The sequence below is a fragment of the Gallus gallus genome, chromosome 1 (genome assembly GCF_016699485.2).
Source record: "Gallus gallus isolate bGalGal1 chromosome 1, bGalGal1.mat.broiler.GRCg7b, whole genome shotgun sequence".
NCBI lineage: Eukaryota > Metazoa > Chordata > Aves > Galliformes > Phasianidae > Gallus > Gallus gallus.
The window spans coordinates 137,243,696-137,269,253 of record NC_052532.1 but is presented as its reverse complement, the minus strand read 5'-3'; the positions used below and the strand labels follow the sequence as shown (position 1 = coordinate 137,269,253).

General features: G+C 41.2%; 1 protein-coding gene across 12 annotated transcripts in view; it reads left to right on the top strand.

Moving 5' to 3' along the window:
• Positions 1–25,558, top strand: part of TMEM255B (transmembrane protein 255B) — a 63,155-nt gene that overhangs the window by 16,874 nt on the left and 20,723 nt on the right. For 9 of the 12 annotated variants that reach the window (XR_006932634.1, XR_006932636.1, XR_006932635.1 and 6 more), the window contains 2 exons: positions 73–293; positions 11,047–11,136. Coding sequence is in view for 8 of the 12 variants with exons in the window: in XM_025146706.3 (XP_025002474.1) it covers positions 73–293; positions 11,047–11,136 (311 nt within the window). In the remaining 4 variants the exon portion in view is untranslated. The remainder of the gene's footprint in view (positions 1–72; positions 294–11,046; positions 11,137–25,558) is intronic. The other 3 variants (XM_015277906.4, XM_040662528.2, XM_046906617.1) reach the window with 2 other exon arrangements.

Sequence of the window (25,558 nt, the reverse complement as noted above, 5' to 3'; positions counted from 1 at the left end):
CTGCAGCATACTATGGTGGTTGTTTCCCTCTCATCTGACCCTATGCCAGTCTGTTTGTTGTACCTTTTCCAGGTCTTACCCACCTTTGGTACCATGTGACACAACATGGTGCTAGATCAGACTCAGGAAAGAAACTACCGTGTTTACTGTTGTCTTTGGCAGAAGGAAATGCCAAATTTATTACAAAGGAGGAACGTGTAGGAAAGAGAGACTTTGATTTCCATTTGGAGAGCTTTCTTGGCAACTATAATGGCTTCAGTTTGCATCTGGAAGCTTTTATTGTACAGATACAGGTATGTACATAGACATGTATGTGTATTTGTATGTGTGTGTATATATATAAATATGTATATATACATGCACCAGCACAGTGTATTCTCAACACTGTAATTTTTTAGGATTTGCACTGTTTTTTTAGAGTTTGAGACTTAAGTTACCAATTCAGCTTAAATCCTCCATCTTATTAAATGGAAGTCTTTAGGGATGTAGTCCTGTAAGATCTGTGCTTAGAAACAGTATGTAGAATTAAGGGCATAACAGGATGTTGGTTTTTTTTCTCTGCCAGTTTGTTTTCTCATGCTGTTTATGTAATAAAAGCATTACAGTCACATAGCTGAGAACAGAAGTAAACTTTATGACCCATTAAATGTGTTTGTGGAACAATAGGGAAATTGATTACTTTCCCAAGTAAGCAGGAGACGGGATAAAAAGGGTTTTGGCAAGGAATCTTGGATAAATGTTCATGTGTGCATGGATGATAAGGTGAGATGGGATATGCCCAGAAAAAAAGACAAACAGTTTCTGATCTTCTGTTTGAAGAATTAAACAGATGAGTACCCCAGCTGGCCAGATACAGTCTTCCAGACACAGCAGGCAGAACTTCACTACATGAAAATTTATAATTTGATTGTAATGCATTTTTAATAAACAGCATGCATGTCTTACAAAACAGTGCAGTCACTGTAATGTGAAAGAGGATTTATAAAAACAGCTTTTGGTGTTAAGTACATACTGCTAAACAGTGCCAGCTGTAGTAGTCTCGATCCGTGTCAATACACCACATTTCACCAGGGAGCGCAAGGTCTTAGAACATGCAACATGCTATTTATTTCTGTTTTATTGTTTTCATACAGCTCTGAACGGCTGCCTCTGTTTAAGTGATGAAATGAACTTGCTCCTCTTTGATCAATATCATAATCAGGAGCATCCATGTAAGGAAATATGTGATGGATTCCTATAATGTCAGCACTGCTGATCAGTGAATCTACGTTTGTTTCACTTCTATTCCCATCTGCTTTAATGCTATATTTAATTTTTGTTTCTTGTCTATGTATTTGATATTCCTAAATTTGTAACCCTTTTAAGCCATTCTTAAGTAAGTGCTTTTGCTGATGCTCAAATTCTTACAAGTCTGAAGTTCCTACTGGACTAAGGCTTGCTTAGGCTGGTTCCAAAACCATTGTGTTTGTGTTGTTTTCTGTATTATATTATTCCTCAAATCCAAGGAATCCTCCCCTCTTTCCACAATACCCATCTTGCTCCACTATCCCAGGCAAGTGACTGAGGGAAAGTAGTGATGTAGAGAAGAGAAAATATAAGTCAGAGCAGCCAGCATCAAGAGAATGGAAGAAGTATTGACAAGATATTGACTTTGGCAGCATGTCTGCTTCCTCATCTAGGCTTCCACTCTAGTCAGTGGAAAAAAGACATACTTTCAGAAGGTGATTAATCCCATCCTGTAATAGGTGTAGAAAGTTTCTGGAAGTGCCTGGTCCTCTGTTGGCTACAGAGGAGCAGAGATGAGTAGCTGAAGTAAGTACTTATAAGTAGCTGGAGTTAGGAATGATGAAATCCATCCTTTAGGAGAATTTTCTTAGCAGCTCCACCACATATAAACAACACCCTTGGTTTCACCCAGCAGTCTGTGTAAGAACTAGTGCTTCACCATGCATGGCGCACTGCAACGTTCCTCTTTCAGAAATATGTACTGAGACTTCACACTGTGTGAACAGTGATCTTCATATGCTATGAGGGGATAAAAGAGCACCAGTAATAAAACTTAACCCCACACTGAGATTAAAAATACCATTTTAGATTGCCTTCTGCTTTTTGTCTTGGAAAATGTGAAGTGCAGTTCTGCCTTTCATCTGACACTGGTTTAGCAAGATCTGCTGGAGTCCAGCAGCTGGGACTGTCCTGAGTCTTCAGCAGACGTGATATTGCATCAGCAGTGATGGTGATTTTAACTGAGCCAAGACAAGCATTTATTCATTATGAACGAATTATCTTGAATTTATTATGTGCTCTTTATTTACACATACATCAAAATCACTCTCTGATTGTGGTGTAGCAGTGACTCCAATTTTAAAGTCTAAGTGCATGTAAATTGCTTGATGGAGGTTGATTTCATTCACTTGGTCATTCTAGTAAACATTTGCTCAAACAATTTTAAATAGTTTTCTGGCTGTTTTAGATCTGGTTTGTAGCTGACATTAGATTCTGAGAGAAGGTAAAATACATCAATAACTTTGTTTTATGTTTCATAATGGCTAGTGATTGAATTCCCACCATGCTTTCATAGGGGAAAAATTATCTTCACTTTGCATAGCATCTTTTGCAGAAACTGTATCTTCAAATTAAAAGTTAACAGACAGGATACATTACAGAAAGATTAGGGGAAAGTGGATTGGTATAAATAATGGATTCGTTCAAAAAGCACTTCTGGAGGGTGAAACCATATGAGAGACCTAGACTAGGGAAGTGAGTTAACCATACAGGGAACTGAGTTTTTATTTGGACAATATAGTTGTAAGGCAAAATGTTTCCATTACACTTTTCTAGATGGCTGGAGTTGCAAAAGAGTTAAAGTGCTCATCTCAAAAACAGTGAGGGTAGCACAGCAACTGCTGGCTGGGCCGGGGGGGGGGGAGGGGGAAGATAGGAGAATGGGAGAGATACTGTGTGCACAGATGGCTGGGAAAGCCTTGTGAGGAAGCTTAACAGTGGTATTAAAGGGTTGGTTTGGTCTATGGGTTTTCAGACCCTAAAGAGAAATGGCAAGCAAAGAGAGCTGCTCGGGAACGGCTGATACACTTGTGGCAATGAAATTTTATCCCTGTTTGACAAAGCAGTGGTGAAGATACCATAAAAGAGGGCTCCACAGTTTTGAAATAAAAACAACAATTTAAGATTAGTGGAGATAGGGAGACAGCAAGGAACGTGCTGAGGGATGCAGAAGTAATAATATATGGGTGCTTCTCAAACAGAGGTGCCAGTATGCTAGATGATGACAACTATTAAGTCAAAAGTGATGGAAAAAGAAGTTGCATAATAATAAAAAACTCGTTTAGAAAGCATGTGGCTGAAGGAAACTGAACCAAAGCCAGCTAAACACCCAATAAGTCAAAGTGTGCAGGGAGATTTGCTAGGAGGAAGTCACTGAGCATGTGCAGAGGTACCCATGAGTATCTGCATCAGAGAATCCAGTGTCAATAGTAGAAACAGACGTAAAACAGCAGTAGTATTGCCTTGTGACTCAGGTAACTGCTCATAACTATGCACGGACCTGGGGAGGATGTGTACACACCCTTGGGGAGAACACTGTGTGGATGCTTCCCTCAGGCCTCATGTACTGAGAACAACATATGGCCTACTGGTTGCCATCTCAATTTCCACATTACGCAGCATGGCATATCTCTCTCCTGTCTCTTAGGGCCCAGGTGCTGGTACTGTGTGGTGTTGGGTTGTTCTGCTGTGCCCGGCATGGAGTGTCCCAGATCTCAGGGGGATGAGGGCTGGTGTGGCAGCCAGAACACACGGTCATGAAGTACGTTGCTTCATGTGGCTGGGCTGTGTAAGCCATCTCCTGCTGTGGGACCCAGCACATCCATTATACAATGCTGAGCATGTTGTCAATATGATCAGATGCTAATTTCTCCCATCCCCATAACTGTCACAGCAAATGTCACAAGTTCCCAATAACTCAAGGAGTTTGTTTGTTTACCTTACCAGTAAATAAACTTACCCTGTCCTCAGGATCTTTCCATGTAATAGGAGGAGCTGGAATAAGCAGTCTTAGATGTCTGTGCTTCCTTCCTTCTCTGTTACTCAGCTGTACTACACAGGCCCTTGTGGGCTGGTGGAGATCTGGGAGTGTTAAGTCACTCTCTTGCACATTTCCTGACCTTGGGCACTCCTGTAGTCCTTTGCCACTGGGACTTGAGTAATGAATTATCTGCACAAGCTGAGCAACAAGGCCACTGGAGGAGATTAAGAAAAAGCAATATGCTTTAACTGTGCCTGCATAGGGCACGAATGAACTGTATCGAAGGAGTAGAACAAGATGTCAAGAATTCTGCCTTTTACTATTCCACCCTTCAGGACGTGGAGCAAGAAAAGAAGAGAGATTTTCTGAATGGAAGTGCTGGCTTTATTTTGAAAGTGGGTTTTGATCTTGTTGCCTTTTTTTCTCCTTGGCATAATTGATGTCTCTAATGTGGTTTCTGTGTGCCATACCAACATTTGTTTATCTAATTAATTCTGCCCTTTTGTGCATGTGAATTTGCTTAAATTTCTCATGGGACCTTTCCCTTGCCTGTGTTCCACCAACTGGCCTTTTCATGTTGCTATTTTTCCTAATTATCCCTGACATAATACTGGAAAACAGCAAATTTCTTCTCAGGCAGGAAAACAAAAGTCTCCTTGATCACAAACAGCGCAATAAATCTGGCCTTTATCATTGATTTATTACAGTTAAAAGCTACCTTCAATAATTCCCAGGAATGCAAATTACATAAAGGAGGTGAGACAACCTAATGGCTTCTGTCAGTACTTCTGCTTTCTTCTGTTCTGCCTTGGCCACTTGGTCCCACCTTCTCATTTGCACTTCTTCCCTTATAGTAACCTGATTTAACTCACTCTGGGGAACAGCTTTCCACCTAGAGAGTCACTTTACTGTGTCTTCAGGCACAGTAAAGCCTTTGGTGAAACACTGGTACAGGTTGCCCAGAGTGGTTGTGGATGCCCCATCCCTGGATGCATTCAAAGCCAGGCTGGATGTGTCTCTGAGTAGCCTGGTCTGGTAGTTGGCAACCCTGCCCATGGCAGGGCAGTTGAAACTATGTGATCATTGTGGTCCTTTTCAACCCAGGCCATTCTATGGTTCAATGATTCTATGATTCTGTGATTTGAGATAGGCAACAGGAAAGAGGGCTGGAAAGCAGGGGATCAAGTTAGGGATGGAAGAGTAAGACACCATTTCAGATGGCAGTGAGCAGCTGCATAAGATCAGTTCTGTAGTCTGAGATGAAATTAACAGTGAGAGAAGGAAATCTCAGTCAAAGATCTGTGGTAATCAACAATGTATTACTGGACTTGATGAATTCAGTAGCAATGATGGAGAAAGGCTATAGATTTCTAACTCGTCCACTTGATCTTAAGTCACAAGACTTGATCCAAATGTTTGACTGCTTCATGTGCATTGTCTGTCTGAAGGTTTTCAATGATGTCTGCCTCACCTTGCTGGTAATACAAGTATCTGCTCTAGGCATTTGCTACATTATTAGGTGTCTTACCTTTGGAAGTAAATTACATTCGTGGATGAGATCCGACCTCTAGCCCTTGTCTTCCAGAACTGTAACAGCACTGGTGCTCTTAAGACACAGACATTTACTGTGTTCTTTTTCTCACCTCCTTCATCTTCACGTCAGTCTGGGAAATAGTTCTTCAGCTGTTATTTAGGCTGTCAGAGAAGTCTGTCATCATTAGGAATTTGTGTCATGGTAACTATTACTATGACTGGAAGTGGCATTAATGAATAATGAACATGATAATCCTATCTCCTGTGGTGTGACAGTCCTCCAGGTGAGCCTGAATTACAGCGGTGCTATTACTGAAGCATCAACCTCTGGAAAGAATAGGTTGGCAGGCTGTAATTTGTGAAGCACATCACCTCCTGTAGTGAGAAACCTAATTGGCCCGGTTGTGAAAACCAGTGTAGGAGCCTTGCCTGAGCTTAATTTTGATCACAGAAGCAAAGTTTCTTTCCTAAGGACAAGGGAAAAAAGTGACAGTTGTGGGAGGGGGTGAGCTACAAAGAAGAGGATTTTCCAAATTAGAGAAAATTAATTCACAATTGGTAGTACTTTTATGGCCTCTCAGTCACAACACAGGCAGCATTTAGATGATAGCAGCATCGCAAATGCAGTACAATGGGTTTTCTCATTTTAGCTTCACAGGCTATTAATCTACAGCCCTATTAAGGTGCCCTAACAGATGCAGTCCTGGTTGAGGTTGTGCCACACGTGAAAAGTCATTGTCTGTTTTGCATCTGTGACACAGTTTTTGTAAATGTTTGTTCTTACAGCTTCATCTTCAGCATATGGAAAAAAGTACAGCGATTTTATTTAAGCCTATACTAAGTTTTGAGGTTGGAGACGGGGAAATCAAACCAGTAAAAAGCTCCACAAAGTAAACTTTATTTTTGGGAATGTACTGCCAGCCTACAGCAAACTGGCATGTGCCTGTCTTTTCCATATATGTTTGTTTGAACCTGCATGTAACATAACATTTACAAAGCCTTTTGAAAGGTCTCGCTTCTCAGAGAAAAAGGCTTTGGATAACAGTGCTTCTCAGTTTACATTGATGAGGCTAATTGTCTGTCTGGAAAAAAGTCCCAGAGAGACTTGCTGAAGAGCAGAATGTTTGGAGAGATTGAAGGCTGTGCAGTGGAAAAACTATTTAGGATGAACAAAGGGAATCTGTTAGATATAATGTAACTTATATTTGCTACCAAAATGATTTAGAAAACAAAACCCAGTATATTTTCTAAAGTTTCAGATCTACTTAGTCTAAATTGAGAGGATGAGGCACTTCAGAAGGCATCTGGTGGTAGAAGTGATTTACATTATTTGAACAGTCACGCCTTTTGTCTGAAAGCAGGTAAGGGCTAGCAGAGCCATGAAGAAACCAGGTATCTGCAGAGCTATGACCTGGGACCTAGTGAAACTCATAGAAAACTCACAGGAATATTGAAAACACCTGGTGAAGTTCTAGCCCCTAGGTTATTCTGAGGGTTGACATCATTTTCTGTGTCTGCTGCATGTCTCATTGTATCACATAGGTGACAGCATGTCAGCCAGGTCTGATTCAGCACACAGAGTGCTTGGGTACGTGTCTGAGTCAAGTGGGTGCATGGCTGCAGCTAGTGTGGCTACATCAATTCCATGTCCACCGGCTGTCCCTGGCACAGTTTCTTCACCAGGCTTACTTGCACAGGACAGTGAACAAACGTGGTGTGTGTCTGCTGAAGGTCAAGAGGTTATCCAGTGCAGGTACATTTTTTGCAATAAAATACATACACCTCTTCTCAAAGAAGGTGGCATGTGAGAATTTAGCAGTCCAACTTTTCACTAGTTTCGCATTTTTGAGTATTTTTCTATTTCTGTGATGTGACTGAAGGTAGCAGTTCTTTGTTTAATAGCATGTACAAAAGTCCCTCATTCTAAGCGTTATTTTGTTCTCCCTTTTACTGAAACACCTCTGCTAAGCATCTGGCCTTTGGTTTGGATTGTTAGACCCACACAATACAATTTTCACTGCTTAGTAACTGATTTCATGTTTCCCTTGTAAGTAACCATATTATTAAATTATGTGCCTGGACCAAGAGCAAACACACTCCAGTAATGACAGGTGTAGAGAAGCCTGACTGCACAGCAATATAACAGCAAGATCTAAACTGTTTCTTGAATAACTGCTAAAATAGATAGTTATGAATAATGAACAGTTTTCCAGACAAGGCACATTGCTGTTAAAAATGGATGGATGTAACGATGAGATGGATCAGTATTTATTTTTTAAGTGCTGCCCTATCAACAAAATTCTCTGTATAAAAGTGAAGCTTCCTGGTAGATGAGAAGCTGGACATGAGCCAGCAGTGTGCGCTTGCAGCCCGGAAGGCCAACTGTGTTCTGGGCTGCATCAAAAAAGGGGTGGCCAGCAGGGAGAGGGAGGTGATTGTCCCCCTCTACTCGGCTCTTGTGAGGCTCCATCTGGAGTACTGCATCCAGGCCTGGCGCCCCCAGTATAGGAAGGACGTGGAGCTCTTGGAGTGGCTCCAGAGGAGGGCCACTAAGATGATCAGAGGGCTGGAGCACCTCTCCTATGAGGAAAGGTTGAGGGAACTGGGCTTGTTTAGTTTGGAGAAGAGAAGGTTCCAGGGAAACCTCATTGCAGCCTTCCAGTACTTGAAAGGAGCATATAAACAGGAGGGGGAATGGCTATTTATGAGGGTGGACAGTGATAGGACAAGAGGGAATGGTTTTAAACTGAGACGGGGGAGGTTTAGGTTGGATATTAGGAAGAAGTTTTTCACACAGAGGGTGGTGATGCACTGGAACAGGTTGCCCAAGGAGGTTGTGGATGCCCCATCCCTGGAGGCATTCAAGGCCAGGCTGGATGTGGCTCTGGGCAGCCTGGTCTGGTGGTTGGTGACCCTGCACATAGCAGGGGGGTTGAAACTACGTGATCATTGTGGTCCTTTTCAACCCAGGCCATTCTGTGATTCTATGATGATTCTATGAAGTGCGCTGCTTTTCTTTCTTGACACAGATAGGCTTGGTAAAATCACAGCTCCAGCAATCACTCACCACTCAGGAAAATCAGCTTTTGAATTTACAGCAGCTCTCCATTTGGCTGTCTTAGCTGCGTTTTTGAAAAGAAATTCAGTTTATAATTTCTTTAAGTGTTCCTTGAATCCTCAGTAAGCAACAGAAGGCTTGAGGAAGAATATAAATCTGTAATTTTATTTTAAGGAATTGTGTTGTAATTGTACTTCTTTTATCTACCTATCTGAAACATATGGAAGTCAATTGAAGTCAGAAGTACCCCAGCTGAGTTAGAGGCACATTCTGCCACTTCTGCTTTGTAATAAATATTGCTTCCATCAATAAGTGAGTTTCTTAATTCCAGAGACTACTCACTGAAGTGGTTGCTGGCAGGCATGAAGAAGAACCTAGCTGACAACCTCTGACTTCTACACAGCTCCATGGATGGAGAAATGCTCACCATGATCAAGGAGCACAAAGTCAACTTTAGCTACTGTCTATACTACAATTTACCATGCACCTTTCTGTGTGGTCTGTTATAGCAGTGTGGTGAAACTGAAAGGTCAGCTTACTCTTACTAGGTGATTTAGGCTTTCTCAATGAATAGAAGACGTTGGTTTGGGGATGGTAAATCATCAATTAGTTACTCATGTGTGAAATGAAAAGCCACCTGGAGGTCAATTTCCAGTACATTTATCGTGAATTCAAGCAGTGTGGAAATACCTGGCTAAGGCCACTAATTATTTGACTGACTGCCATGACTTGAAAAACAAGATAGGAATATCACGCAATAATGACTTAATTTGGACTTTAAATGCTGCTGCTTTTTCAGTCAGGTTCCGTAGTATGTTCCTGCCTCAGAGCCCATGAGTCTGCAGTAGTAATAGCTCTCTGCCAGAAGCCAGAGAGAGCCACACCCAAGGTCTTTAGATGGCCAGATATAAGACATGTTCTGCCATGCTAAAGAGCCAAGGGATAGTAGAGGTTGAGAGGTGATTCAGTGGTTTCTCAGGGTTTCAGCCTTGCTACTGCAGGATGGAGCTGGCTTTGGGCAACGTGCAGCAGGTTCTCGACATCAGCCAGTGCTATCAGCCTCAGGCACTTCTGCTTGCCCATTTCTTCCCCATGCTGAGGATTCAGATCACAGAGTGATACCTGTGATCACTTCATACCACCCGAGAGTACAAACTATGATCTTGAGCAAACAAAAGAATAAAATAGTTTATCAGAAAGCATTCAGAAGCTGTGATATTTTTTTAGCCTTCTGCTTTCAAGTAAGTTGTTTTTTTTATGCTGATTTACTGAAAACTCCTACATCCGAATGTTAATATTGCTTTGACCTGTATGCTTAATGTTATGGGCTTCTATGGTTGTAATTTCTTATACGCCCAATATGCATGTTCCTGAGAAAATCACCAGTGGCATGTCCCCTGTTGACACTGTTGAATTTATCCTGTATTTTTGGCATAAGATATGCAAAAGAGTCTTTTTTTTTTTTTTTTTTTTTTTTTTTTTTTCAGGGCTTTGTGGTATGTTACAGGGTCTAGGCATGCAAAAACAGTACTTAGGTAATTCAGATAAGAGTTTTGTACATGATCTTAACACTTAGGCTAGAGCCATGCTAAAGACACCTGTAGCTGCTAAAGTACTTTCAAGCCCTTTGCATTGACCTGCAATGAATTATAGACTTGAGAGGCTGAAGGTTTTAATGGGAGAACACCTGTTGAGGCACTAACAAGTTGCATATCTATTGGCTGTTGGTAAGGGAGAGGTCAAGTGTTAAGTCATCTAGGGGCCAGTTGGTAAAGGATTAATAATACTTAATGACCAAAGTTGGCTGTCTAATAAGGACAGTGCAGTGTTTGTGCCATAGTTGTGGCACAGGGCTAAGCCTGGCTGGGCTGGGCTGTGTCAATGCGGAAAATGAGGGATAGGCTGAGAGGCACAGCCCTTCTAGAGGTGCTAGTTCTAGGAGACCAAGTTGCATAACAAAGCCAGCTCTGGCTTTGCTGTGGCATTGTGCACAATGTGGAATAAGAAGACCTTTCTTAAAGTTCACACACTAGGTATGAACTTCTTATAGTGCCTTTATCAGTGCATGTGAATAACTGCTACTGTAGAGACTGATGTGAACAGGAACATTGCTTTTTGCCATCCTCCTTGCAGATACTGCTGCTGTTGTATTAAATAAGTTGATTTAGAAGAAATCTTTTCTGAATCTAATGACTAACAGCTGGGCTAGTTTTCTTAGGTTTTAAACTTGGTTTGTCAACTCAGCATTAAGAATTTCTGCTTTTTATTTTTACTCTGATTGGCAGTCAACCACATAAATATGAAGTTATAGTAGGCAAAAAGATCATCTAAAATACTAGAAAAAGTGGTAAAATGTTCTACTTAAATAATTATATTGAAAACATGACTCATTCTGTTTTTCTCTTCTCAGTTAGTAGCCTCCATCGTGTTTATCAGCTTTGGAGTGGTAGCAGCATTCTGTTGTGCAATAGTTGATGGAGTGTTTGCAGCACGGCATATAGTAAGTACAGCGATTTTCTGTCATCTTTCATTTTTTATGGTACAGGAAGGGAAACTTCAAAAACTTGGTATTTTGGGGGGAAAAAACCTCTGAATCTCATGCTTCTTGAGGGGACAGGTGGTTCTCCTTCTATCACTGTTGGCTCATAATGCTATAGGTTACCTCTGACTCTTAACAGGATAAGATTAGCTGCTATTCAGCATCACTTTGCCATTTTTAGTGACTTGTTTGGGTTTACTTGTATTTCTATCACATTTTGTGTGGTAGGTTCTTAATCTTCCCTGCCCACTAAGTAGGGTTTTCAGAAGTACACACCATTCTTAACATAAACATAACTTGATTGGTAGTCAGCCTGGTGTATAGGGTAGCACACGACCTACACTGAGAGCAAAGCAAAAGCCATGTTAACAGCCCTGCTTGCCACCAGCCTGGGAGCCAGAGTGGTATGGCGAGCCCTGTGATCTCCCTGCCATATGCTGCCAGTTTGCTGACACTGCAGCCAGTCAGCTCTTATCACAGTGATGCCATTATGTAGCCACAACCACACGCTGCTGAGGTTACACATGCTCTCACCTTCGTGGTGGTGAGTTATTGTGTCGGAGGCCAGTGAATCTCAAACAGATGTGAACATCAGCCTTTTTCAGTTTTCTAGGCACTCTTTCAGTCAGTTTTCACTCTTCTGGCCTTAAGTTCCTTTCACAAATGTTATGTAACTATTCTAGAAATAGCATTGCTTCCTAACAGACCAGGAGAAATCTGTAAGGATGTTGATGTAGATACCCTCACAATCTGATCTGTGGAAAGACGGGGCTTTATCAAGGGAGGGTATGTCATGCAGGCTACTGTGTCATTGTTACTGCATTGCCTTCCCTCTGCTTCACAGCCCCTTTCTTCAGGAAGAGCACTAGCAACTCATTAAGTCCATTCTGCCATAGGCTGGTACCAGCAGTTTTCAGAACTGTCTTGTACTATTGCTTCCTTGGCCACTGCCTTTGGTGTAGTTGCTGGAAAATGAGAAGAAAATGTTCCCCATTAAAGGAGAGGAAAGGACAAACTGCTGGCATGTCAGAGCAGGTGCCTGGGCCTACATTAAAACCAAGAAGTATTCACGTGGAGAACATGTGCAGTGTTCATTTTCCTGTCTCCAGTATTAGAGTGCTGATACCAGGGCTCCAAGTGCCTTTTCTCCTGGGGGAAGAAGTGCTAGCTGAAGCCAGGCTGGCTTCAGACATCAACAAGTACAGCATCCTCCTTCACATCAATTTGGAATAAGAAATGTCTGCTGTTTATCACTTTATTTTTAACTTCACTTGAGTTACGAGGGATGCTAAGAAGACAAATAATGATATTACGGATGTTTCTCAGGGTGTGCCTGCTGTCAAATGGAGACTATTACTGTTGCATGTCTTTGCTTCTCTTGTAACAGTGTGCATGGAATAAGAAAATGATTTTTCTGTTTTATTTATTTTCTTTTCAAGAGGGCATAAAATCGACAAAAATTCTTTCTGGAAAGGAATGTATTTCAGAAAAGAGATATTTAAATTATTTAAGACTCAGATGAAAACACTTTGCTTAATAGGAAGATCTGGAGCACAGCACTTAGAACATTAAAAAAATGGAAGGGAAAGTAGCTCTATTTTTAAAGTAGTAGCTAATTTAAAAAGAGTAATGCAGATGCAATTTATTGTATAATTTCACCCTTCAGCTGCATTTTTACCCTTAAAAAAAAAAAAAGCCAGAAGCAAACGGAGAAAATCAAAGTTAGAATTAATGTACAGTGATGTTATTTCAGAAAAATACGGTGATCGCAGGACTCCATTATCTTTGTTACTGTTTGCTTGAGACATTTGGTTATTCAGTGGATGAGAATAACATGGTTGTTCAACAGCTAATATGGATGACTCAGCAACTTCTTGTCACCAGGGGACCCTGTCTCTCACCTCACATGCACGTTCTCTGTTGTATCCACTGCCCTCCTACAGTGACTGCAAGCCTTGACAACTGCTACATGATCCTTAACTTTGCTGTTATCCCCTCAGGCAGATACTAAAATAGCCAACAGAAAGAAATTCAGTTAAGAAGTGAGGAAATTGCCTCCAAGAGCTTCCTGAGGAGGTCTGGTAGAGGAAGGGTAGCAAAGCCATGGGCAAACAAGTTGTAGATACAGATGCTTTTTATCATTTTTTTTTACACACACAGCTGGAAATCAAGGAATATCAATACTGACACAAGTCTTATTTTTCCTGAAGCATGAGATAAAAAGAAACTCTTATGTGCCTGAAAGGCCTAGGAGAAACTGAGAACTTGGGGAGGATAAGTCCTCTCTGCTTGCCTATTAAAAGCTGCTTTTTGATCTTGCTCAATGGAGTTTGTAGACCACGTCATGTATGTATGTATTCAGGGAGATTCACTAAAAAACAGCAGCAGAGATGAAGACCTCAAGATACCACCACTAAGAAAAACGTATACACCAGTGAAGTTGCAACTTGGGACTGTTGTCGTTATCTTTTCTCTCGACACTTTGATCTTCTGAATAACAGTTTTTCAGGCAGTTCAGTATAGCAACAAATACTTGCCTAAGGTTTTTCTTCCTCTCAGAATCACAGAACTGTAGGGGCTGGAAGGGACCTCTAGAGATCATCTAGTTCAAACCCCCTGCCAAAGCAGGCTCCTTATAGCGGGCTGCACAGCTAGGCATCCAGGTGGGTCTTAAACATCTCCAGAGAAGGAGACTTCACAAGCTCTCTGGGCAGCCTGTTGCAGTGCTCCCATTACCCTTTACCACGAAGAAGTTGTTACTCACATCTGTGTGGAACTTCCTATGCTTTACTTTGTGGCCATTTCCCCTTGTCCTATCTTCAAGCACCACTGAAAAGAGCCTGGCCTCTTCCCTTTGCCTCCCACACCTCAGATATTTATAGATATTAATCAGATCCCCTCTGAGTCTTCTTTTCTCAAGGCTGAACAGACCCAGGTCGCTCAGCCTTTCCTCATAAGAGAGGTGCTCCAGGCCCTTTATCATCTTTGTGGCCCTCCACTGGACTCTTTCCAGGAGATCCGTATCTTCTTTGTACCGGGGAGCCCAGAACTGGACACAGTACTCCAGGTGAGGCCTCATCCGGGCAGAGTAGAGGGGAAGGATCACCTCCCTTGACCTGCTGGCTATGCTTTTTTAGATGCACCCCAGGATGCCATTGGTCTTCCTGGCCACCAGGGCACACCTGGCTCATGGCCAACCTGTTGCCCACCAGGACACCCAGGTCCCTCTCTGCAGAGCTCCTCTCCAGCAGGTCACCTGTACTGCTGCATGCGGTTATTCCTCCCAAGGTGCAAGACTCTACATTTGCTTTTGTTAAACCTCATCTGGTTCCTCTCTGACCAAGTCTTCAGCCTGTCCAGGTCTTGCTGAATGGCAGCACAGCCTTCTGGTGTGTTAACCATTCCTCCCAGCTTCATATCAAGTGTTTTCTCCTAAGACATGTCTTCATCCTGTTTTGATACATCTTGTCCTGCAGCCCTCTCATCATCTAGTGGCCCTCCATTGGTCTTAACTGCAATTTGCGCATGTGTTTTCTTTAAATTGGGCAGGGAATAGAATTGGACACCATACTTGGATGTGGCCTTATGAGCATCTCTCCAAAAGTAATTAACCACTTCCTCCAGCCTACCAGTGATGTTTTTGCTAATGCAGTCTACCACACAGTTGGCCATAAATGCTGTGAGGTCTTCCTTGCCAACATACATCCAACTTGTCCGCAAACACCTCAGGGGTTATTTTGCTAAACTGCTACGTAGCCAGCCTGAACTGTTGCTTGGGTTTATTCCAGCTCTTATGTGGGATTTTACACTGACAGAATGTAGTCAAGGATTTTAGCTTCAGGTTCAGCTGTGTTTAAAGGTGCATTAGATTTCTAAATTTCTGTCACCAACAGAAAGGAGAAAACATGCTTGGATGCTCAAACTTGCATTTCATTACCATTTTTGGCTTTAAGTCTGAACTGAGACAAATTTTCTGTTTAATAAAGCTTCAGTCTTTGATAATGACCCTTATGTATCCTATAGTTAATAATTGCTACATCCTCTTAGCTGAAATTCTGGTTTAATGCAATTTATAGTTAGGCATGAACTGCTTAAATAGGAAGTGATTTTCAATAGTGTGATTTATTTTATTTTGTTTTTCCCTCAAGAGTCTGATTCTTATGTGGTGCAATGAAGGGACAGCATAAACTGACAACTTGGAACTGCTGCACATATGCACTGTCCTGTCCCCTTGTTATTGGAGCTAGGTTCCTCTGCCAAAGAGAACTGTAAGGTCTAATGAAACCCTTGAACAATGACTGTATTGCTAAGGCATCTTAGAAGTACTTCCAAGGTATTCCTCTGAAATAGTCATTATTTCAGGGGCCTTGTGCAGCAATGGAAGGTGATGATAGTGCCTTCTAGTAGGATAGGAGCATACCTCTAAAGATATTTGTCAAGATTTTATTAGAAAGCAATACAGGAAAAAAAAGTGGCTCACCCTTTCCAAAGGCTGGTGAAGGGCACAATCTGTGAACAGAGATGCTGCTCCCTCATCTGCTAACCTTTAAATGAGGGTGAGGAGGAGTGGACCCAGGGTCACCCCTTCCAGTAGTTTACCTGAGTTCCGTGGGTTAGCCACTCCTTCTCACCTGGTGCTCAACCATTGGTTCAGGTCATAACTTAGCAATACTCATACAGGCCTTCTAACATCAGCCTCCATATTTCTTATCTGGGTGGGTTGGGACGCATCTTTGAAAGAATGCTGAGGAAGTGTAGTGAATAGTGACTCTTCTAAAGATGATATGCTTCTTATGACAAACGGGCACCATAATCAGATGCACTTCAGGCCAGTTCTTTTAGGCAGTCAATAACATCGTGGAACTTACTTAATTACCAGAAATTTGAGGAATCGCTATGATAAGACACCATGTTAGAGGTGAAGCCTGAAGTGGGCTGCTTGTAGGGAAAGCAAGTAATAACTCGAGGAGAAAAGCATCTTGGTATGTTGTTCTGTGATTCCAGGAGACTATTTTTATAGAAACAGACTATAATCAATTCAAGAATTCTCTTAAGTCTTCACAAACACGAAACTGAGAATGCTTTGGAAAGTGAAAAGTTGGGAAAACTGGTCCAGATCAGTGGGGATTTGGTGAACTTTGATGGAAAACACAGAAGTTTGAGGGGTTTTTTTTGTTGTTGTTGTTTGTTTGTTTTGGTAGTGTTTGTTGTTGTTTGTTTTTGGTTTTAGAACTGTGGCCTTTTTTATTCTTGCTTCAGGCTTCCCTGGATTACAGCAGCAAAGTGATGGAGGATAAGATAACATGCATAGGCTTTTCATAATGCAGGATATAGAATTCTGTTAACCGTTGTAGAGCCTGTGTGATAAAAGTGTGATATGTGTGATGCAGTGGCTTGGAAATAATATATTGTATTTACACATTATAAGTAATCTTGTCTGGCTGAAGTATTTTGATGTGACTGCATTTATACAGAAGAGGCCTCAGGCACAACATCACTCATTTCAAGGAAAAGTTCCAATTCCCACCTTGACTAGAAACCAAGCTAGCATGAATTCTTGATTTACAACAGCAGATTTTTACAATTCTCAACACTTCAAATGTGCAGGAATTGGAAGAGAAAAAGAGAGGCAGACTCCAGTCCTGGGTTCCTTTCTTGCATTTTTTTGTTTTTTACTTGGTCTGTGTGCCAGTTTTGCAATTATCATAGGTATCATTCTTTTCCACTGAAGTTACCAAAACTCATGCAGATATTTGAGGAACAGGTGTATAAAGGAGAGTCCTGTAGAAAGGCAGAGTAGCTCTTCTGCCGTGAAATCTACAATGCGCATCAAACCAGGCAGTGCTAAAATGTCCCTTGAATTCCCCTCTCCTTCTTCAAAGCGTCACGCTTTTCACTTCACTGTCATGTTTATTCCCTTTCGTTTTTTGCTGATCTGGCTTTTTCCTCTTATTAGGGGTTAGTTAAATTGAAGCATACCACGATAGCACTAAGCCCTGAACCTGCAGTTGAACTAGAGGAGACTGCTAAAGATCTTCTGTTAGGGTTATGTATTTTAAAGTGATTTAAGTGCAGCTGAGATCAGCTGACTGCTGAAACATATCAGCTGGGTAACTACATATAGATTTGAGGGTTTCGAAATTAAACTTGAGATTTGTCTTCTCCTTATGGGTGTTAATTCAAAATGCTATTTAGTAAGAGTGGCATTCTGTTAACTTACCTTCTAGGAAGCTTAGAGACCTAAGGATGGGAAAATGGAGTCTTTCATCTGAGTGATGCTAATGTGAATTAACTGCCATTCTAAGTAATAGCAATATGGTATCCCCCATCTAGTGAAGAAAAATCTACATTATACAACTGCAGCCCCTGCAAAAAGGAGTGTTCAGCTGGGTGTGGATTTTACTTCTTTCAACTTGTTCAAAGGATGCAGATCAGGATTACTTTGCATTGTAACTCTCTCTTCTGGCTGAAATACTACAAATACCAAATACAGCACTTTTTCCTTGGTGTATTGGTTGTCCTTTTGGACTCGGGCAGTTTTGATCCCTCTGCTTGGAATTTGTTGGCTGTCTCTGCAGATCTGTGGCTCAGTGTGAGCTGCCTGGAACTGCTGAGCTCCAGCTGTGGGGTCTGGACACATCCATATTGCTGCTGGCCAACACGCTCTCTCTGGCTTCTGTACTACAGCCACCACATACCTAGATAAGGGGGATGAATGTTGCTTTTTTTTTTTTTTCCCCTCACAGAAAATGTGTGTAAAATAGTGTTGTGTGGGATTTTACGCCTTTGGGATGAATCACCATGGCCATGAAGGACAGTGAGTGACAGTGAGACTAGATAGCCTGGCTGCTCCCTTCAGTTGCAGCAAGTATAGTTGCAGCAAGTATAGTGCAAGCAAGTGGCTTGGCTGTATATTGCCAAGCCACTGCATCACACATATCACACTCCTAGCACACAGGCTCTACAATGGATCTGGTGATTTCTGCTTCAAATCCAGAAGCCCGGGCAGGGGTGTCCACTCAGCAAACAGCTCATCTCTTGCTGCTTCCTAAGGCTTTGGACAGAGCAGGCAGATGCTGCGTATGTGCTCTCAAGAATTGATGGCACCATCTGGTGGTTGTACAGGCAATGGCCGAGAATGTCTGTCCTTTTTCCATCTTTAAAGTATTTTGTGCAGATTGCAGAAATTTGGTCAAGAACTGCAACACGAGTGCCCAGCAGCTTCACTGAAAAGTTCTGCATTTCACTGCAGTGTGGCTTCATAAAGCCATGGTTTGTAAAACAGTTTACCTTCATGCCCCAGAGCCTTTCACATCTCAATCCAGCCTCTGCCGATCTTTTAAAAGTCATCTATTGTTCTGAAGAAGTCTGTTGGCCTTTCATTTAAAGAAAAAATAAACATTTGTATTTCATGTCTAAAAAAAGTTGTTACCTTGAAAACTGGTAGTGGAATTTTCATCTCGAAGAATAACTGATTTCTTAAATTAGTTAGCTTCTCTGGAGAAGAATACAAAATGCATTTTACATTCTCTATACTGCTACATGAAGCCAAATCACAGCTAATTACTTCTAATTTCATTTCCATCCTGTGTGACTCATTAATATAATAACATTGTGTAGCATATAGTATGAAGGCGTTTTTTGTTGTTTTTTCTTTAGTTCAGTGAGCACTAATCATTTCTGACTGAAAACAAGCACTAGTCCAGTAATGACATTTATGTTGTTGGTCCAGCAAGGTGAAAAGGGTTTTGTTGATAAAATTCTTCAATAAAAAGTGCGTAAGTTTGTATTCTGTGCATTTTGAAGTCAATAGCCAACTATCACACAGTATTTACCAGTATTAGACCTTGCATCTGACACTGAGATGGGAAGCACAGACTATGTTCCTACACTGCCAATTAATTACATGAGGGAATTATTATTATTTTAATGGACTTAATCTGAAGATTGGAGCAAAGGAAGACCCTTGCATCCAGACTAAATCATTCTTCCAAGATTTTTCTTTTGTACTGCAAGATTCCATGACCACACTTGTGTGATGGTTATTTATGTTCACGCATCAAAATGTGATTGAATATACTTTAAGCCAAAGGATGAATACTCTTCTTTGCACATCACAATCCAGATCCACATCTATGCTAGATAGACCTCCAGCCTAATTTGATGACCCCTGGAATGAGTTTACAGATATCTACAGATGTCATTATGTCAAGTGCTTCCAGCCATTTTAGGTCACTGAAGCTCTGCACTGCTATCTGCTCTGACATGCTCTCGACAAGCAAATCTTTTTACCTTTTTCAGGTAAAGATCTCCCCCACAGCAACCACAGTTACATCAGTGCTCAGAAACTCTTTTCTTAGTCAAAGAAGGGTTTTGGAGGTGCCTTCTTATCTTGTGAATACTTTCAGTTGAGGTGGAAAGAATAGAGAAAAGACATTCTAGCTCTAGGCTACAACCACTAGAAAAGTGGAAAGCAGCAGGTATAAGGAGGAATTAAGCATAAGCATAGTAAAGAATCTGAATGAAAAGTCCTCTACTATGGAGATGTAGCTAACTGAGATAACATAGTTTGTGAATTAGTGAACACTAATGCCCACTTGCAAGAGGAAACTGATTTACATATAATTGCGGATATTTTGTAAGGTATTGGTGTCCATGTCTGCTCTGTTGCTATGGAATAAACTCAAGCACCATACCCCTCTCTGGTGATTAGCTGCTGCTTCCTCTCTGACCATCCCTGCAAGCTCTCCTGAATACAAATCTCCACTAAAGGGATAACACTGGGCTGTATGAGTGTTAGTAGTGTGGATGGGGCGATTTGGATTCAGGACTGAAAATGAGTCCCAGGATTTTATTTGGCAGTATACGTATAGCCTGTATGACTACTGCTAGATTACTGAGTCTAGCTCTTGTGTTTCTCTCTGCTTCACAACAAACATTATTAGCCTGGAAGGAGTTGGTCTTGGCATAATCAAAGGTTATCTGATAACAGAGGGCTCTTTAGTCTTGCAGAAAAGCACAAGTGCACTGAGTTGAAGTCAATGCTAAACAAATTGAAACCGTGAAGTGGACCCAGGTTTGATGACAGTAAACTATAGGATCGTCTTTGTCAAGGATATGGATGGTTCTCCATCACTGACATCTTCAAATCTCAAGTTACTTTTTACATAATCTCATGAAACATATCCAGAAGTTATGAACTTAACACAGAAGGCTTGAAGTGAAATTATTTAGCTTTGTTATGCAGAGGGTCATTCTAGACCAGGGTCTCAAAAGAAGGGCTCTGTGAACTGCTTTTATGGTCAGGTTAAATCTTATTGCCAGAGTGCGTTCCCTACTGGAAGCTGTTTCAGGTTTGCAGATTGAAAATGCAGAAAACAGTTGGTCAGAATTTCTAATGGAGGTCTTCTGGAATTGAAATCTGTGGAGGAAATACAATCTTTAACATGACCATAACCGAAATATTATCTCTACTAAAAGCACCATTCCTCAGCTATTGGGTAACACACATGACAACCCTATGATGAATCTTTGGTTGCATCTAAGGGCTTGTCAGCAAAACTGTCATCTAGCTAATATTTTATAGGCTAGAAGAAATGGAATTTATGCTGTATAAGGGGGTGTGGGAACGCTTCAGGGTATTTTTCTAAAGAATCTGTAGTCTGATATTGCTTTTCTTCTATTTTTTGACCAGTTAAGTACTGTGCGTACAGCCTGAATGTATAGATACTACAAAGGAACTGTTAGGCTACTTTAATTTGGTTGCCAGATATTTTTCAGTAAGAAAAATAACTGCAGCCCCTTTTATGGAGAACTCCCTCCAGTTTGCAGAGCCTCTCATATTAGCAGGGGCAAAGCCTTCTGATTATACAGTTCCTTTTTCGTTTGCTTTTTACCTAAAGTTCCTTCCAGATTTAGCTAAGTTGAATATTCTTAAAAATTGCATTTTCTTCCCTGTAACTTGTTGTCCTGAGGGAAAAGGGTTAGTATTGTGTCAACCAAACACAAATATTTGAACCATTATGCAGCACACATTATGTTTGGATGCCAAAGAGTGAATCTCTTGTCAGTGGCAAAGAAAATGAGAAATTCTTGGTTTCTTTCCTAGCAGCATCTCTCTAGATTGACCATGTGCACTCCATTTTTTCAGCCTTTGGGACAGGGACAGGGAGAAAGCTGTCCTAGGCCTCCTGGCTATTCTTCTTGACAGTAGAGGATCAAAGCCTTCACAGTTGAGGCAAGCAAGGACTAGTCCAGCCCCCAGGGGACACAGGCATTGCTCTACTGACTTCCCTTGTTGAGATCTAACAGCCCCCATTCAGAACCCTCTGTAATTTCATGAGTTTAGTCATTCAAGCTGCAGTAACAGCAGAATCATTTGAGCTTTGAGGTACTAATTACCTGAAGGTGCAGTAAAGGGCCTCTTACTACAATTGCAATATTGAGGGAGAAAGTCTACTCTTTTACTTAAAATTTGAAGTTTCCATTTGGGGAAAATATTAAGGGAATGACACACGTTTGAGTATATAGAAGCAAATGACCAGGTGTCATTTCTATTTAATTACATGATCCTGCCTCACAGTCAGTACAATGTCAGTATGCACCGCAGTATAATTTTCAGTGCACTGGGATAATAGCATATTTGGCACTTCCAATTCCTTTGGCCTCAAAAATTAAGTAATTTTCTTTTAGCATTGTTTTCAGTGTAATTAGATGCAAACTACACTGATAGTATTGCAAATCTGGTCTGGAGATATGTAGGGAGATTGTGCACATTCTGCACAAATAATTGTACTGTAACCATGGAGGGGATGTGAGTAGGATTTAGTCTGTATGTGAAATGGCACTGCTGTTCTAGTTTCCATAGATTGTAGTCTTCTGCATCTGTAAAGTGCTATCTGTCTTTCATAGACATCCAAGAATTGGTTCCAGGGGCTAATTGTTTAGCAACTTAGAATTAACAGATTGGATCTAGGGGGATTTACAGTCTAATTCTGTCTTTAACCTTCGTTACAGAGCACAAGCCATGGTGGAATTTACATGAAGCACACAAAGCATGTTAGTTACAATTCAGTCCTAAGAAAGGTGGTGACTGGGGCATAGTCTGCTCTGAAAAGTGCCATCTAATTCCCTCTCTTGGGCTGCCAGCACAAGAGAATTCCTTTCATTGTTTCCTATTCTCAGAAATGTTTCCAGACTGTCAGCAGATGTTTCTATCCTATGGTAATAAATGTGATGCTGTTACAAAGATACAGGTAGGGGAGAGGTAGTAACCACCTGCAGATCTCAGACTGGAGCAATAATACTTGGCATTTTTTTCCATCATTTGTCAAAGGAAGATCAGTGCTTTGACTTGCCCTGTGAACAGATGAGTAGAATGAAAAAAGGAAAACACCTAGAAGCATAGAATGGTTTGGATTGGAAGAGACCTTTAAAATCATCTAGTTCCTGCCCCCGTGCTATAGGCAGGGACATCTCCCTCTAGACCAGGTTGTTCAAAGCACCATCCAGGCTGGACTTGAATACTTCCAGGAACCTCTTCCCTTCTGAAATGAGTTCAAGCATATGAAGGTGGGGAAAATCAGGATATGCATGAAACATTTCACTAATTGTTTAGGTCATCTTGATTTTGTAACTTCTGTCTTTCTATTTCTTCTGGGGCTTTTCTCATGGTCTTTCAGCTCACTCATATTTCAGGGCCTCATCTTGCAATCTCCTCCATTTGGATAGACCTTTTCAACCTAGCCCCTCCATGTGCTGTGATGAGTGCCAGGCGGGGTGACCTCCTCTACAGAAATGAGAGGGAGTTTGATGACAAATTGCTGGGCATAAACAACTACTTTGTGTATTTTCTGCTCAATACCCAGCATAAAAAACTCAGATACAAGTTTGTTAGTGCATTACTCAGATTATAGTGGGGTTATTTAGAGGTCCCTATAAGTGGTGTGTCGTACCCTGAAAATTAAAAGTAACGGTGTTTCCACTGCAACGTTAAAACCTCAAGCATCTTATTTGAATATATACATATTCAATATATATCCTGCTCAACTAGTGCATTTCATACAGACTCTTTTCCTTCTCTTTAGGGTAAAGATTTCCACAAGAGCATGGTAAATTTGAAAAACCTGCATTTCAGTCAGCAAGTCATTCAGTATTTCAGATGTTCAGGTTAGTATTTTGCAAGATGACCCGCAGTAGTATTCTCAAAGATTCATATATTTCGTATGTATTCTACAAACCTTAAGGCAAAGAGGAGAAGAGTTGTTCCATATATTTGAACTACATTACCACAAACAAGATAAACAGTTCTTGTATTCTTGTGGAAAAGTTAATAACTCATGTGATGCAACATAATTTTAATCAAGACAGCAATCAGCTCACATTACAAACCTTATAATTGAGGTAATGAAATCAATGTAAGTAATCAGCTATAATAAGCAATTAAGTATCTAGCTGTATCAAGCAATAACTAAAATTACAGCCTTTAATAATATCAGTAATTGCATTATTAGAATCATAGAATCATAGAATCGCTAAGGTTGGAAAAGACCCACAGGATCATCCAGTCCAACCATTTGCCCTTCACCAATGGTTCTCACTAAACCATGTCCCTCAACACAACATCCAAACGCTCTTTGAACACCACCAGGCTCGGTGACTCCACCACCTCCCTGGGCAGCCCATTCCAGTGCCTGACCACCCTTTCAGAAAAGCAGTAAAGTAGAAACTTAGGTTTACCAGTGTTTTTTACACAATTTTTTAACTACATAAAGTAGCTACTGTAGGTATCATTGGAAGGTCCACACCTCATCCTGAGAGACATTAGATAGTGAAACATAACTAAAGAGAAACAAGTCTTATTCTAGTGTCAGGCTTGCATTTAGCACAGGTCTGATGCACTAAGGCAGGAGCAGTCTTCCTTCTTGGCGTCTTGTGTGGCCCCAGCTCTCCAGAACAGCCAAAGCAACCACCTCTGATGACATACCATTTGCAGCATGGCAGTCCTCAGGTGAGCAGCATCTCTCAGCAGCCCTGCATGCACCTCTGTGCTGCCTGCCACCACCTATGCTTGCAGCAGCTGAAGGTTCTGGTCTGCTGAGCCTCCATGGAGATGTGTAGAGGTGGCAACTCTTGCTTCTTTAACTTACTGTCCATGTGCTTGTGAAGACTGATGGACCTATCCTCTTACATTCATGCCAGGCAAAGTATAGCCAAAAGTCACTGGAAAAAAAACCAAACAAACCACTATTTGGAGAGGACTTAACCTTTCCTAACAGAATTTTATTCATATAGAAAACACCTGTCTGTGCACTTCATGTACCAATGGGTCAGCTCCTGCATCTGAAGGCCTCTTCCTTGGCTACAGCTGTAATACCAGTGCTGAAATATTTCCCAAATAAAGAAAAGTGGGACAGAGGCTACCACTACAAAACAGTTTAAGTGGAACAAAATGGACACCAAGGAAATGCAAAATGAGATAGATCCACATACGTGTGTTTTCATCCTTGAGAGTATGTAGGTATTCTGTGTCCTTGCTGGTTTGAAAGAACTGAATGTGAATATCTAGTGCTCCTAAGCTTTAAGAGAAAAGAATTCTGTAGGATCAAGTATTTTAAATTAAATAGAAATCCTGAAAAGAGCTCCTGGAAAGCACAGTGTGAAAGAAATCTGGTTTGTGAGAATTAAGAAGTATTTAAGTCATACTATACTGCCTTTTTTTCCTATTCTCAGTGCCAGAGTTGGATTATTTCTGAACAGCAGATGAGACAGGGAAAGTCCCTAGACTGGAGCTTTGCATTTCTGCGAGAAGCTTAGTTCCCAAGTTGCATTCATGAGACACAGCAATTGGGCTGTGAGAGTCCAGAAATAGCTCGCTTTTCCTCTTCTTGTGCTCACCCTTCCAAATCACAACTATGCACTGTGTACTCCCTGGCAGCCCAGGACTTTCTATGCTGTTAGTCAAAGTGGTGCTCTCAAGAGAACAAAACAGAGAAGAAAAAGTAGGAAGCAAATGCTGGCATCACATGGGAGGAAAATGCAGAAATGAGAAGATTCAGAGTCACACTTGAGAAGCTAAAACTAGACTGGCATTTGGATTCAAAAGCTGATGATGAGCTTGGCGGCAGTGAGGTAAAAGTATAGTAAAGACTTGCATGTTGCATAGTCAAAATGTGAAACAGGTAGGAAATATCAGTAGACTTCATGTTCTTCCTGTGACTTACTATACTTTCCCAACTTACTTCCTTTCGTAAAGCAGAGAAACCAAAAAAGATGCTTTTCCAGTTGCTGTCTTTCAGACATCTCTCCATAGAGTTAAGGGCTTTATTTTCTAGCATCTGGATTTCCTTTCAGGGCTGTCATTTTTTAGAATTTAGGGTTTTGT